The 14467-nt window shown below is 40.1% G+C and overlaps 1 protein-coding gene across 1 annotated transcript in view; it reads right to left on the bottom strand.

The window, feature by feature from the left end:
* Window positions 1-13709, bottom strand: part of LOC139119771 (ras-related and estrogen-regulated growth inhibitor-like) — a 34741-nt gene extending 21032 nt beyond the window's left edge. The window contains exon 1 of the mRNA XM_070683660.1: window positions 13370-13709. Within this exon, the coding sequence (XP_070539761.1) occupies window positions 13370-13457 (88 nt within the window). The 5' untranslated portion in view covers window positions 13458-13709. The remainder of the gene's footprint in view (window positions 1-13369) is intronic.
* Window positions 13710-14467: the final 758 nt, after the last annotated feature.

The following is a 14467-nucleotide window of genomic DNA, read 5'->3' as shown; positions in this document are numbered from 1 at the left end:
GCAGCTGCGACGTTGCCTTACAAAACAGATGTGATCTGTTACTGGGATGAACCGCTTTTGTTGTCAGTTGCCGCCGCGTATCAGCAAGGTTCGACGACACGTCGACACCTTCTATCAACGACCCCTCCCTTAGTTTTTCAGTCGCGCCCTTCGTGTCCCCAGACGTGTTCTGATAACATACTGATCAAAACACGGGGAAATGCACTTCTATCCGGTGTTCGTGTATTTGTGGCTGTGGTGCCGTCAATAACTTCCGGCGATGTCTAACCTTCCTATTTCGAGCCAATTCCTTCATACCTCACGTTTTTGTTCGCGCGAGTTCGAGGAAGCATCTGCTCTTACAACAGTGCAGGGACTTGAGAGATTAAAACTGAGCGAGACACAGTTGTAGATGAAGTCATAACGAAACACGAGTGACAAAATATTATTATTTTTATTCTAGGAAGGATCATCGTACGGGGAAAAAGACGGGCCAGCATATCGATCGTCCCGGTAATATCTTTTAGCTAATTAGCAAAGTCCTACTAAAGCAGAAAAAAAGTGTTTAAAATATAACAGTTTGATGAAAAGTGTCCTTAATATAATTTCCTACTTATTGTGAGCAATTGGGAAGGGTGGGAACTTTCTCGATTTCAAGAGCGACACGTCGTTACAGTGTTTACTGGCACTATCAGACAATTAATCGTCTGCGTCTAACGTCTTTCCCGCCAAAGACGTGACTAGATTAATACTACAGTATGGCATATGATAATTAAAATTTTTGCGAAAACCCTATAGCACAAAAAAGTTTCATAAATATGTAAGATTTGCTTCTGAAATTTGTTTTAAATTGAGACAAAAACAAATTTGCATGGCAAGTGTCCCGTTTAAATTATAGGTTAGTTACGAGGTGAACTATATAGTCTATGTGAGAGGCGTTTTGGAATGTCGGTCCTGTATTTGAAAGTTCGCACAATGTGCCTCAACATGAATCCACAAACGGAGAGTAATTTTGTGACATAGCTCCTGTTTGCATTTCAGGATCGTATTTCCCCAGAGGTGACGGGAGCGAGAAGTTTTGTCTCCGCAGCGCTCGTCCGTCATTTTGACTGAAGATGCCCCGAAGGACGATTTTTGTCTTTCAGTTGCATACGTAACATTTTCACTAAAAGGATGCGGGCTCTTCCATTGTCACAACCCGACACGTTTGTGAAGCGAAAACGGAAAGCATCGAGACGTTATCTCCTCCTACGCCCACATTCGCAACACTTCATTGCCTATAGGTTGCGCGCCATTTTGTCGAGGTTGTTTGTAGGAAGGAAATTTTGCCAAGCTTTCTTCGATCCGTGTTTATTCGAGCCGCTTTCTTAAAGACACTCCTTCCTTCGTTGATACCTGCATTGTTTAACTGACTTCCTGCATGGGGAGGTCAGTTCTTCACGCGTCAGGTCAAAGCCTTCCATACACACGCATAATTGACGAATCCCCCCTCGATAGAGCCATGCACATGAATATATATATGACAAGCTGCAGGCAACACATGGCAGAACTGGTCGCGCTATATAAAACTGACTGCCATCCAGTTCACGTGCATCGTAAAGGTTAGCATGAGACCGCCATATCCTTCAACATACTCCAAGGTTTTGGAAGACATATTGCCATGGAATCATTCAGGAAAGGGAAACATTAACCCAAGGAAGGTGACATCGATCTGTATTTTTGATTTACAATATCTATTCATTTAACAAATGATTTACATCTTAGGTAAAATTACTCCAGGTCAATGCAATTTGCCAAAACCTATTATAATAACTTAAACTTACACAGTGCAAGTCCAATACACATCAAATTGTAGAAGCATATTCTGCAGTAACGACAAAAATCTTGCCTCCAAGGATAAATTCTGTTTGCGTCGAAGCCTTCAGGTCTAGTAAATAACGAGGGTTCGCGAACAGGTTCAGAGAAACGCAGACCTTAAAATTCGAGGCAATTCATGTCTTAGCGCCAAAGGCGAGTACTATACTCAAATGTTAGTACCTGGGACCTAACTCTGTGTGTCTCAGCCTGAGCGAGCGACACGATCTGGACAACGTGAGTTCATTTTTAGAGCTCTCACTCGCTGCTTTTTGTCACAATTACTATAAAATAACATTGCCATCCAAGAGAAAAGGGAAAATTGGTTATCTCTTGTAGACACTCTAATGAGCGTTTTGTGCTACAATTTTACATTGTTCATCGAGTGCAAATGTCAAACTGTTCATTAGTGTAGAATTACAGGCCATTAGTACAGATTACCCGTCTTAACCATGCATACACTCTGATAATAACCCATTATTGACAAAGCATCGAGCTACTCTAACATAAGCAAGCGATCTAATCTTTGTATATCAGAAAAGCTGCACATCAACGCTGACAAATCTAAGCTGTTAAACAAACGCTCTTAATTGGTTTCCAAATGTCGCTATCAAAACAAATATTATTTATCAAATTTTTACACCACCTAAAAGTAGAATGGTACGGCCCAAACATATAAATGAGAGTGTTGCTAAGAATCTTTTCACTTCTGTCTGAAGATTGCAGGATGCATGAAACTTAAGTTACATATTACTACTTTGACCTTATTACATATAAATATAATATTATATATATATATATATATATATATATATATATATATATATATATATATATATATATATATTTAAAATAAAGTTTCACAAAAATAAGGCGGTGGTAACTTTGATTTGCTGTTACAGTAAAATGAGTGGTTGACCAAAAGTACTGCATACGTTTAAGAGTCCGAATATCTGTTCTCGAGACGCACTCTACTTTAAAAAACAAAATTTAAATTTCCTTCTAAATGTCAAATGGAAGTCTCTTCACATGAATTGTATCCATCGTTCTTGACCTTGCTGTTAATTGCTGCCGTTTGTACATGGTTGTTGGGAGCATGGTATGCATTTGATAAATAGGGATGTATTTGACATTGTGTTCATGTTTGATTCGTTTGTCCAATTATAACGATTGTCTAATTATAATATACATCTTGTTTGTTTTGTTGATGGAGCCTTTATATTCACAATGTCGTGTGTCTTTTAGATATAACGGAATAGCATAATTTCTAGATTTTTATGTACCGTACCGTACTCGTCTTTTTCTGTAATTATAGACTGAAATATTCTGGACTTTACTATATCAAACTATCATATTTTCGCGGAGATTTTGTGTAAATTATCTTTCTGCACGTCTGTGAGCAGGCTATGTTTGTTTCATTTGTTGGAAAGGCATCGCTTCAGCGCTGTCCTAGGTTTTGTGAAACCCGGCCAGTAAACTGGTTGTTGCATCGTTACGCGATCTGCCACACGTCCTGAAGAAATGAATATTTATTGCAACGAGGGACTTTTTTGGCTTTTCCGGGTACAAATTACACGTTTTGCGAATATTTTCCCCCAAGCTACGACATCGATGACGTCACAACGGTAATGCGAACCGGTACCCCTGGATGCGGCCGTCCTCGCATCAGGTTAATTGGATCTGCCTGGCGATCGAATCCAGAGTGAATTTGCATCAATTTTAATTAAATACGGTAGTCAATGTCGTCATGGACATTCCCCCGAGTAAGCGACGGGAATCCTGCGTTTGGTGCTTACAAATCCGATTTCCAAGTTAGGTACAAAGTACATGCGTCATTAAAAGCCAGTAAAAGATGCGTGTAGACATTGTTTTGGCATAAATACCTAATTTGAAGGACGGAAAAACATCTCACAGAACTACTCTACAATTCATCGACCTTATTGCGAGAACGGGCATCTAGAGCGTTCACAACTGAGTCTGGCGTTAACAATATTTTTCAGCTGGTCAAACAAATCCATACAGCGACGCGCTCCGTGGGGAAAATATACATGGTACCGATGGTACCACCTAATACCTCTTATCCCAAGGGTTCTGTGTAAAAGCGAATGTTTGAGAGGATTTAAACACGGGTTGGAAGTGATCTTTATCAAAGCGGTCTAGATTTGTACATTTCCTTAAATTCCAGCATATCGTCTTTCGATAAGCCCGGCGTACTAACAAATACTCGCGATTTAGTTCAACTGTCGCCTTTTTTGTCCTTTTTCTAATCTGTACTGTAAACAGTATATTTATATTGCACCACTTCAATGCCACTTATTTCTTTCACTTGGAACCTCGAGGACAAATCTTAAGAAATATGAGATTACACCGTGCTTCTCGTGCTTGTAGATAAACTTTGCGGGCCGCTAAGCTCATTTCATGGGTATAGAATACACGTGAAAAGATGTTTACCATCCTAACAAATGGCAAATGAAAAAAAAGAAAATCTTACCATTTTTAGGGGGAATTGCTGAGCGTCTCAAGAAAATCCGCGTATCTATACAACGATTGTGTCGCTCGAAGTTTCGGGTAGTAATTGTTTGTTTTGTCGATTGGTGAGTACAATGGCGCGCGTTGAACGCTTTCTGTCTTGAGAAGGCTTACGGTGTTTCTTTGGCGTTGTAACTTAGTGTGAAAAGCTGTCTTTTTGCAATCTGCTGAACATTAATATCAAACGGCTGATAGTGTGGGGGACATACAGATCGTCAGTGATCAATGCACAACAGGATGTTTTCTCTCTACTCTAACAATCATGGTGTTTGTCGCGTGGTACAGATGCAAAAAAACTGAACTTTTGAACACATCACAAATGGATTTAGTTCCTGAAACTTTCAGTATTTGCACTGTAACCTTCCGTTAGCATTTCTCAACTTGAAATTGAACCATACTGAAAATTCAAGGTACCAAATTACGTTGAGATTGAAAGTTTAGATTTTGTTTGTAATGGACTTCATGCTTGAAACCAACAGCTAGCAGGAAAGCCGGTCGATATGACATTTCAAATCTACGAATGAACAAAAAAGGCGCTGTTTTCTCTTCGGTTAACATTAAACGAGGCTCTACCTCTTTTCAAAACGTACGCAGGTTGCAAGAGAGTCTAGCATACTGTGACAATTGTGAAAACATATAAGTAGCATATCATACACTAATACGAAAGCGCATACTCTACATCGCCTTTTACATAATACTTCTGTTATTTTGTTTTCAGATATTACATTACTGTATCGGAAACCGAATGTAAATCAGATATACTTGATGATTTCAATGTACTCCAGGGACAAGGCGGTCGACTGTAGTCGCCGCTACACACTACAAACCTCGCGTCTAATGGTCTCCTAAATCTTGATACGCCGCTAACCCCCTGTAATTCCACGTCACCGCCGTTAAATATTATTAAGGCACCTAAGATGTCTCAGCAAACAAACCCTATTTCTCTGCAGCTGAGAACACTGGGTCACGTATCATGTAATTGAGTAGAAATCCATGGAAGTTTATATACGACATTTGGTCGGGGACATCCCGTGGCTGAACGCAGGGATCTACGGCACGAACTAGAAATTAACATAATTGAGATATCCTGTGTCGAGCATTCGTGACCAAGCCTGAGTCTTTCCCCACTAGAATTAAAGAGACGATCTATATATCTCTTATACCGAACAAACATCAGACATTAATTACTACGAAAGCCTGTGTTGGCTTGTCAAGCGAATCTTTGAATGACTTGCAGTCGACGGTAGTGTTACTCTAACCCTTGTTGCCTTTGCGCATGTCACAGAGATATATCTTAATTGTGGCGTGTTTCTTATGGCGTACTTGATTTTTTCACGGCTCAATATTTGGTCAACCCCTTGACACACATCGGGTCATCCTGAGCGCTTTTAACACGACATGAGCAGATGTTTCATCTGGTTCACTGTGTTATCATCTTGGAGTAATTTATCATCGGACTCTAATTGTCGATAAAATTATTTATCGCCATTAACAGCACGCATATAGTCTATCACGCAAATCCAATGTTTGCAAGTTCAACATCCTTTGCGGACGTATAAAATGTCGAGGTCACGGTAAACGTAAACAGCTAATGTAAAAAACAGCTCTCAAGGGTTGAAAAGGGACGACCATTCAACGAGGTGTTCTAATGGAGTTATCTGTCGACGAGGTTAAAGCTATGTATACAGTCACCCGTTATCACTGGCACTCCTCAGATTGGAGTTGCTCGTTCATTGCTATGTCTGAGTTCAACCAGAGAGTTATCGGTGGCTGGGTCTATCTTTTCACTTGGAAACAGAGGGTGCAAAGGGTTAAATTACTAATAAAGAAACTTGACACTTTATACTGCACCAATATCAAGGAAGGCGAAACTTTCATGTCGCTTTGGGAACAGAAACTATAAGGTCACTGAGGTCGTTTTCAAGGACGCGCACTCGGCAGTTAAGCGCGGTGAAGCTGCATATTTGACTGTTTATCTTGACTGAGAAATTCCACCCAGTAAAGCAGTGAGTGATGTGCACGTTTGCGCACATGATGAGAAACACGTGAGCAGGGGTGGGGTGCATGATCACATCCTCCGAAATAAGGGGGGGTACCGGGGGTGGGGGCTGTTCGTTATGCAGGCGACAGCTCGAGAGAAATTGCACGAACTCATCATGGTCAACAGCGGAATATCGACAGAACATGGTATCAGCAATGTAAATAATTGGTCCTGTACTATATGCATTTCTTGTTGTAGACAAAATTATTTCCAGACCGGACGTGACAAAATTGCGGACATAGCATAATAACCATGATTTACATAAATGCTGTCTCGGCAGGTTGGAAACTAAAGGCATCCTAACGTGATTTTCGGGTAGAACAGAAATTATATCTATGAGACAGCTGAAGTATTTGAAAATAATAAAAATACACCAAGATGGGACGAAGAAAGAACAGTTTATAGCTTAGACAGCATTAACACACTGCAACTTGCAGTGCAGTGCATGAAAAGATATCGTCCTCTCGTGAACAGTTTCTAGCGAATTTGCCATCACAAGAATTTAGCCTTCGAGCGAGGGAGTTTGCTCACACATATTTCACGTCATCTGTCGACTCCGAGAAACTTCTTATCCTCATGAGAACGCAATTATGTTATCGAGTCTTGTAAAAAACACTAGTATGACTCATTAGCTCAGTCTTCTCATGTGTGTTTTGTATTCGATCTGTTCACACCCCTTCCTGGTTAAACCATAGCCTCGTTAACCTACAAACGACCTCTCGAGTCTTCAGCTTAACCCTTTGAGCGCCAAAGTCAATTTTTTTCACCGTTATAAAATATACCACAGTCAATTTTCCTCAGATTTTTGCCAAAATTTTGATAAAAAACTGTAGCCAATAAAGTATGAGGTCCATTTCGTCTAAAATTATCGAAAAATTTCAGAAAAATTCATAAAAGATCGGTAAAATGTGGCAGTATAATTTTGGTGGGAAAAATTACAGCACTCAAAGGGTTAAGCGCGTAGAACGAATTTGCCAACGTGGGCCAAGCGAATTGCCTCCTGCTCGCTGTCTCTTATCAGTGACATGAAAAGCTTTCCTATTTTTTTCTGGCCATCTGCCCTTCAGATATTTGCTAAGGGGTTCATAGTCGCACTTCTGCCTAAATAAATGCTGGTGTTTCTGAACTACCAATCGTTTTGTCCATAACGTTACATACCGGCAGAAGGCGATTAAGTTAGTATCCGCCTCGAAAGTGAAATACTTAAACTTTTGCTCAAACTTTCCTAAAACTGAAAGACTATTTAAATTATTCTCTCTCAAAATCAAGAATAAAAATCAGGGTCACCGTGCAAATTTTGGAACTAGAGAAACAAATTACTCAAGATTTACCTATATTTGAAACTGAAATTGGCCGCCATCCCTGTGTTAACTCTATGGAGAAAAAATAAAATTTTCGATTTTCGAAAAATTAAGCAGGTAAGAAGTTTTCTTACACTGAGAGCTTTAAAATGAACCCCCACAAGTGGTAGATCAGAAAAGGATTGAAAAAGTTTGAGAGTCCGAATATCTGTCCCCGAGGCGCGTTCTACCTTAACCTTCTGAAAATGTTCTCGCCAACGATTCTGGAACAGTTTTGTAAGACTTCGCTGTCATTAAGAATGATCGCCTATTCCTCTATCACCCTCTTCCGAAGTGCAGTCCAACCTCTTCTTGTCCAATGACCCATTCAGAAAGTGCAGTACGTCAAGCAAATTATGCCGCTAATGTGTGTAACAAAAGTTTGTGAACCGTCGAGAATGTCACAGGGATAGATTATTATCGCAGCGGTACAAGTTTCACCGAGAATGCAGAGAAGTATGAAATAAAATTGTTTAAAGTATTAAGCACTGATGGTTTCCTCTTGAAACTATTTTATTATTTGATTTATTTTCCAAAGCGATATCTTGTGAAATAAAAAACTACCTCCAAGTGATCTGGAGTGACTTTCAATTGCCCAAATCAGTAAGACGGCATGTTTTTCTTTTCCTCCGTTTCTGATTCATCATCGGGTTCTATTTATGTAACCTCAATGTTATGGGGTAGGTTAGAACCAGGTCAGTCATAGTTTTTCTTTTCTCTTTCGAAATGCCAGGGAAATCTGCATGATGCAGAACGACTCGACAAGCAAGGCGTCTGCGATAGTGTTGTTTTATTTCCACCGTCGTCTACTATAACAAAGTGCTTGCGACCGTCTGGTCGTGTCAGTATTGTTGATGCACACGCTGTTACGTGGAATGTCTGTTCAAATGATTACGTATTGTACGCAGACATGAATAATCTGTTTTCAAATATTGTTCACTAATGGATCGCCAGTTGGGTTTTTTGTTGCAAAATCCGTCCAGCCTAGTACATTACTTCCCTTCAGTTAATCATAAAAAAATACAAGTTTTAGGCATACAATTTCAGTTAATCATAAAAAATACGAGTTTCAGGTTCACAATTTTACACAAAATCGTTTCCATGTGATTCCATGATGTCATTCGAATTCTTTTTTAACAGTAAAACCTATCGATATAAATATCGCAATTAAAATAACCATGGCAACGAAAATAAATCTCCAATTTTTTAATAATGAAAATAACATTTGTTCAAAGCCCAACAAAACCCATCTGGCAGTTGCTGTGCACGCTTCCCACCGACAATACTAGATAGATAAATTATTTTTAGACTGTTGGATTTTTAAAGCGAAACACACAACAAGGCTAAAGTTGTAGTCTCCGGGATCCGATCAAATTAACATTTAGCTCTTGGTGATCTGTCATGTGACTTCCAACTTGAACCTTTTGCGCACATTGAAATATTTTTATCCCCCTTTGCGTGATTTCTCTACGGCATGCCAGACACCATGTAAAGTTTATTCTAACTCATTTGGGAATAGGCTTGTGTAAGTGTCCCATTTATCGATCGTATCCACGGGCAGTTGACAGAGCACAGGCTGTCGTGATTGGCTGCTTGTATCTAGTTTGTTATCGATCAATCTATAGGTGTGTTGATTGACAGGAGTTACGACTTTAAGTGTTAAATTAGCGATGTTGTAAAATTTGTGGCGTAAAGCGACCAAAACTCGTTTTCAGACGAGCAGCAAACGCGGGATGTACTTCCAACAGACGCAAGTTGAGACACGAAATGGCACAGAACAATCGGTGGCGAACATTTTGTGAAAGTGTGAAGAGAATAGTTTGCGACGAATGAGACAATGTGCATGACTGTGTACTCCGATCTTGTGGAGTTGAAATTTACAAGGTGAAACAGACACAGTAGCAATGTGGGCTTCGTTTTCGCCCTTGAAGTCATCACGTGATCAGAGACTCAAGTAGCAGGCAAACTTACAATGAAAAAACACTCACTTACTATTCATGGTCTTGGTTTAACGTTCCTTGAATTGTTCAAACAGAAACGCGAATCCTTTCTCGATAACAACGTGTCATTGTCGTTTGGTTTTGAACACAGTGCCAGCAATATTAAAACGGGTCGCTGTTATTTTGTAAGGGTCAAAATAACAGTCCGTGTGACCGAGAATTGTTTTCAACACAACTGATCGCGATTAGTGGTAAAAAAATGAAGATTCGAGTTCATAATAGAGCCAAAGAAATAAAAGAGAAAAGCACTTCATGTATTGTTACAGGAAATAAAATTTCAGCCTATCAATTATCTACAAAGAAATATCGCGGGAAGTTAGCGAACCTAAAACCAAAGAATAACATTTGTACGGAAAAGTTAATTGGCCTAGCCACAACAGATATGACGTAAAAGTTCTTTAAACCATCTATCCGCATTGACGTGCCTAGATTTGATACGCATCGCTGCCGTAGGACAACTTTTACTTATAATTTTTCACTCATATATATATATATGTATATATATATATATATATATATATATATATATATATATATATATATACATATATACATAATATGTATAATATATTAGATAGTTTATATATACCATTATATATACATATAAGGGAGAAAAATTATAAGTAAAAGTTTATATATATATATATATATATATATATATATATATATATATATATATATATATATATATATATATATATGTATGTATGTGTATGTGTGTGTATTTTTGGGCCAGTTTAATTATTTTATTCATATTGTCATATTCACTGCAATTAAATGAAAATATAGAGCAAAGCGGCTATTCAAAGTGACATGTTCACGTCTCTGGAGGTAGCTTAGTTGCGTTGAATAGGCTGACGTACGGGCAGGTGGCAATTCGTTTATTAATTTTTTATTAATGTACGCATTTCCGGCTATTAAGATGTCTGGTGAATCGCCGCTGGAAAAGTAAGAGATGCTGCCGACACGAATCGATCAATGGAAAAGTTCAGCCTACGCGTGTGTATTCGCAGTGACGCTAGCAAGATGCTACCTGAGACGATCTGGTGAAAAATTAGACGTTGTAGATGCTTTGCAGCAGACAGATGCTGCTAATGTTTGTGTCTGATTTTCCTGCTTGCGCGCATCGAGATCAGATCAATTTTTGAGTTACGTCATTCACGTCTTCCAGGTAGATATTCGTTTCGTCGATTTTCCCTGCTGTGTTTTTCCCCGCGGTGCGTCACACTCAATTAACAGTCTTTAATATTCATTGGGGTCAGTACATCACGACACTGGCATTTCAGAAGACGTTTTGCAGCCACAGAAATAGGTATTTGTGAATGCGGAAACACGACATCTATTAGTGATATCGATCAAAATGGGCGTGATGCGTTGTCCCTTTGACATACAGTTAAGAGAAGACATGAGTCTTTTCAATTCACAATTTCTCCCGGGACATGTACACGACTGAATATTTTGCATGTCTATTAAATAATGCCAATTCTGAAATATTTTCGCATTGTGACATCCAGCGCAGAGCACATTGTAACTAAACCTAGACACGATTGTGCATTGCACAGAACTGATACGATGGTGGCCGCGAGAAACTAAGCGACGCCAAAGAAATATTATCTTTTCCGAGGAAGCCGTTTTCAGACACTGGCAGGAACCAATATCGACGCGGTGATTTCTTTACACGTGACCTGTCGTGGGGGCAATACTGAGTAATTTTGGTACACATCTGGTCCTTCGTCGTCTGCTGTTTTATACTGGGGAGAATTCTGAAAGAAATTCCAGCGAGCAAGAACCACCACTACTACTTGACTTTCTGTTCAATGGTTTCACAATATACATCAAAGGCTCACCCATAGTGACCGTGTATCCTCTCATGCCACGAGAATTCGAAAGATATCCCGGGAAAAACTATCGTTGTCCAGGGAGCTACGCCTGGAATCGCAGCGCCAGTTTCCGCTACGTCAAATCAAACGTGGCGGAAATGTCACCCCGGTTGACGATGCTCTTTGAATTTAAAAGGACCGTATCTGCCAGCGTTCACCTCATCGTTACAATTCAGACTGTCTATCTGATACACTAATCCCTTCCTTTGGTGCACTGCAGAATAATTCTACCGTGTTTTTACCTCGCTGATTTATTGTCCCGGGACATTCTACTGTTGCTAAGTAACACGCGGAGAGCTCCGGGCAAAACCCAAAAGAGGGCTTTTCGTGGTCTAGGGCGATAATGATTTATTAATGACTTGAAGTTCATTTTGGGTGTTTTTTGATTGGTTCTGGTCTAGGGTCTGGGCCACATGTCATAAGTCCATTCTGTCGTCCACAACTGGGGCTGAATGGTCCGCAAGATTCAAATAAGTTCAGCCGCGCTGATGTAGTCGACTATGGCGGGCGACTATGCCCTGTCAATGAAAGAAATAGGTCAAGAGATAGGCACTTAGCATGACATTGAATTGGGAAAGGAAACGATTTAAATTCGCTTGTCTAACCGTACAACGAGTAAGTCTCATCAAAGGGTTGGACGTCGTTACCGCTGAAAAAACCGATTGTTCGGCGCGTAATACCGCGTGACCTGCCGATCATATTCGGGCGTTAAGGGTCAATACGCTCGTGGGAGTCTCGTAGCAATTTCTGCTATTTTCAGAGAACAGACAGCGCGTAACAAACTTGTGTTATTGCCTCCCTTTGATTTATGTAAGGTGGGGTAGAATGGGGGTACGTGCCTTAACCTCAAACTGTACGGTTAACGTCTATTTTACATCAGCAATGGTGAAATGTCTCGCTGCATAGCTAGGTAGATTTATCTCCAGAATGTTACGCTGAACGACATGCGCTTTGTTTTCGGGTATATGCTCCGGACACGTCTGACGACGCCTTAGCCGACTACTCGAGTGGAACGGCATTGAATTCGCCGTAAATAGACACTAAATAGCGTGACAGACAATCCCTTTATCAAAGCTGCCGTGGGTAAAATCTGTGCACGATACCCACAAAGCTGTGCTTTGGTTGAGAGTCTAACTTTAAAGTATTCCCACTCGTTGTGAAAGCCATATATCTCTCGCGCAGCCTTTTCGACTTTTCAAGTTATTTGCTTCGAATGCGAAACTCTTTCGCCGCAAACCCTCATCTCGTTAAGTGACGGCTTTACAACTGTTCGTGTTGACTGTAAAAGCCAGGGAGCTGTTTTTGAAAAAGTGGCTACACGCTTTTAAGAGTAAGGCTTGCTAGAAAGCTTCCCGCTGTTTATGTGTGTGAAGAGTGTCGTGATTGTGTTGTTTGCTAACCCTGAACACGTCGGCCCTGTCTTGTTTTTGATTACCAAGTGCATGGAAAGACGCTCTAAATGACTACTTTGAGGACTAAAGTGAAGCCAGGAGAACAGACATGTTTTTAACTGAACGCCAACAACAACAGCCGTGCTATGCACACTATTCACGTACTATTCTTGGCCTGCAGAAAGCATTGTCGGGTCTTCGTTATATCACCACTATACAATTTGCGCTGCAGGGCTTTTGGGTCTGATTAACAAGGGGAGCAGATCTGTCCACTGTTCAGCAAACAAGAGAAATCGCTGTAGAAAACAAACACATGTCAACGCAAAAAGTGTGGATAGATAACGAGAGCACTCACCAGACTTGCCGACACCGTCCTTCCCGAGCACCAAGATCTTGCACTCTTTGTTGCCGTTCTGTCGTACTTTCGGCGGCGAGTAGGCCATCGCTGAGTCCGTCACAGCGGCTCAGACGGTGAAGAGGAAGAGGACAGCTCCGCCGACGAGAAAAACTGCCTGATACAATAAGAGGGATTACGTAGGTTGACGTTTTTGAAGAGTGCTCTGTGCCATAGGGCGAATGCTCATGATCGGAGCTCAAGCTCTGAGACCAGACTGTTTACGGAGTTTCTTCTATCGATGTTACTTATACTAGGGGGCACCTGTCCCAGTTAGCGCGTCTGCTCTCGCCGGCTCTTCCAACAACGCGACACCTCCCCTCACTCCATGTCATATCCGGTTACCATGGGCAATTAAGCTTTGACGTGGGAAAAATTACCTGCAACTAACAACGTGTAATTTCTGTAAATGTGAGGTCCTTGCATTGGCTTACTATTACTGATAAAGTGGACTTACAAACAAAGAAACGAAGACGACAGTTTCGCCGTGGAAAACTGGAATTTCTTTGTTATCGTGACCTACTAATACTAAAGAGTCGTAAACATCGTATGGTATTGTTATTTCTGTCCAATATGGAGGGAAGATCCGATGTAAACAAGAGAAAGGAAATATAAAATGCGTTTTTTTTTTCTTATTTCACAAAATCATAAACGAATTACCGACTTACTTATCCTATTTTCGGAAGCTATAACCTATGTTACAGAGAAAACAAAACAAAACAAAACAAAACAAAAAAGAAAAACAATGGTTTAATTAGACTAATATTAATTGTAAAAGTTTATATCATTGAAAATGATTTCTTCATATTTTTTATTTTAGTTAGGGTGCTCGGAGGCTGATGACACAGTTTGGTGACGACTTTGATGAATTAAGATAACATACTACAAATCCATATTTAGTAATTTTAAACTATGGAGGTACGCTCAATATCGCTTTTTTTATCAAATGACATTGGTGTTCTATCGTCATCGAATTTCCACACATACGAGTTTTAGTAGCTTTGTGTATGAGCCACATACGGTGAATAGCGGACGCGCACATTGAAATTATACCTGTTT

The sequence above is a fragment of the Ptychodera flava genome, chromosome 2, assembly GCF_041260155.1.
Source record: "Ptychodera flava strain L36383 chromosome 2, AS_Pfla_20210202, whole genome shotgun sequence".
Classification (NCBI taxonomy): domain Eukaryota; kingdom Metazoa; phylum Hemichordata; class Enteropneusta; family Ptychoderidae; genus Ptychodera; species Ptychodera flava.
Note: the sequence above shows the minus strand (reverse complement) of the source record. Positions and strands in the feature narration are given on the sequence as shown.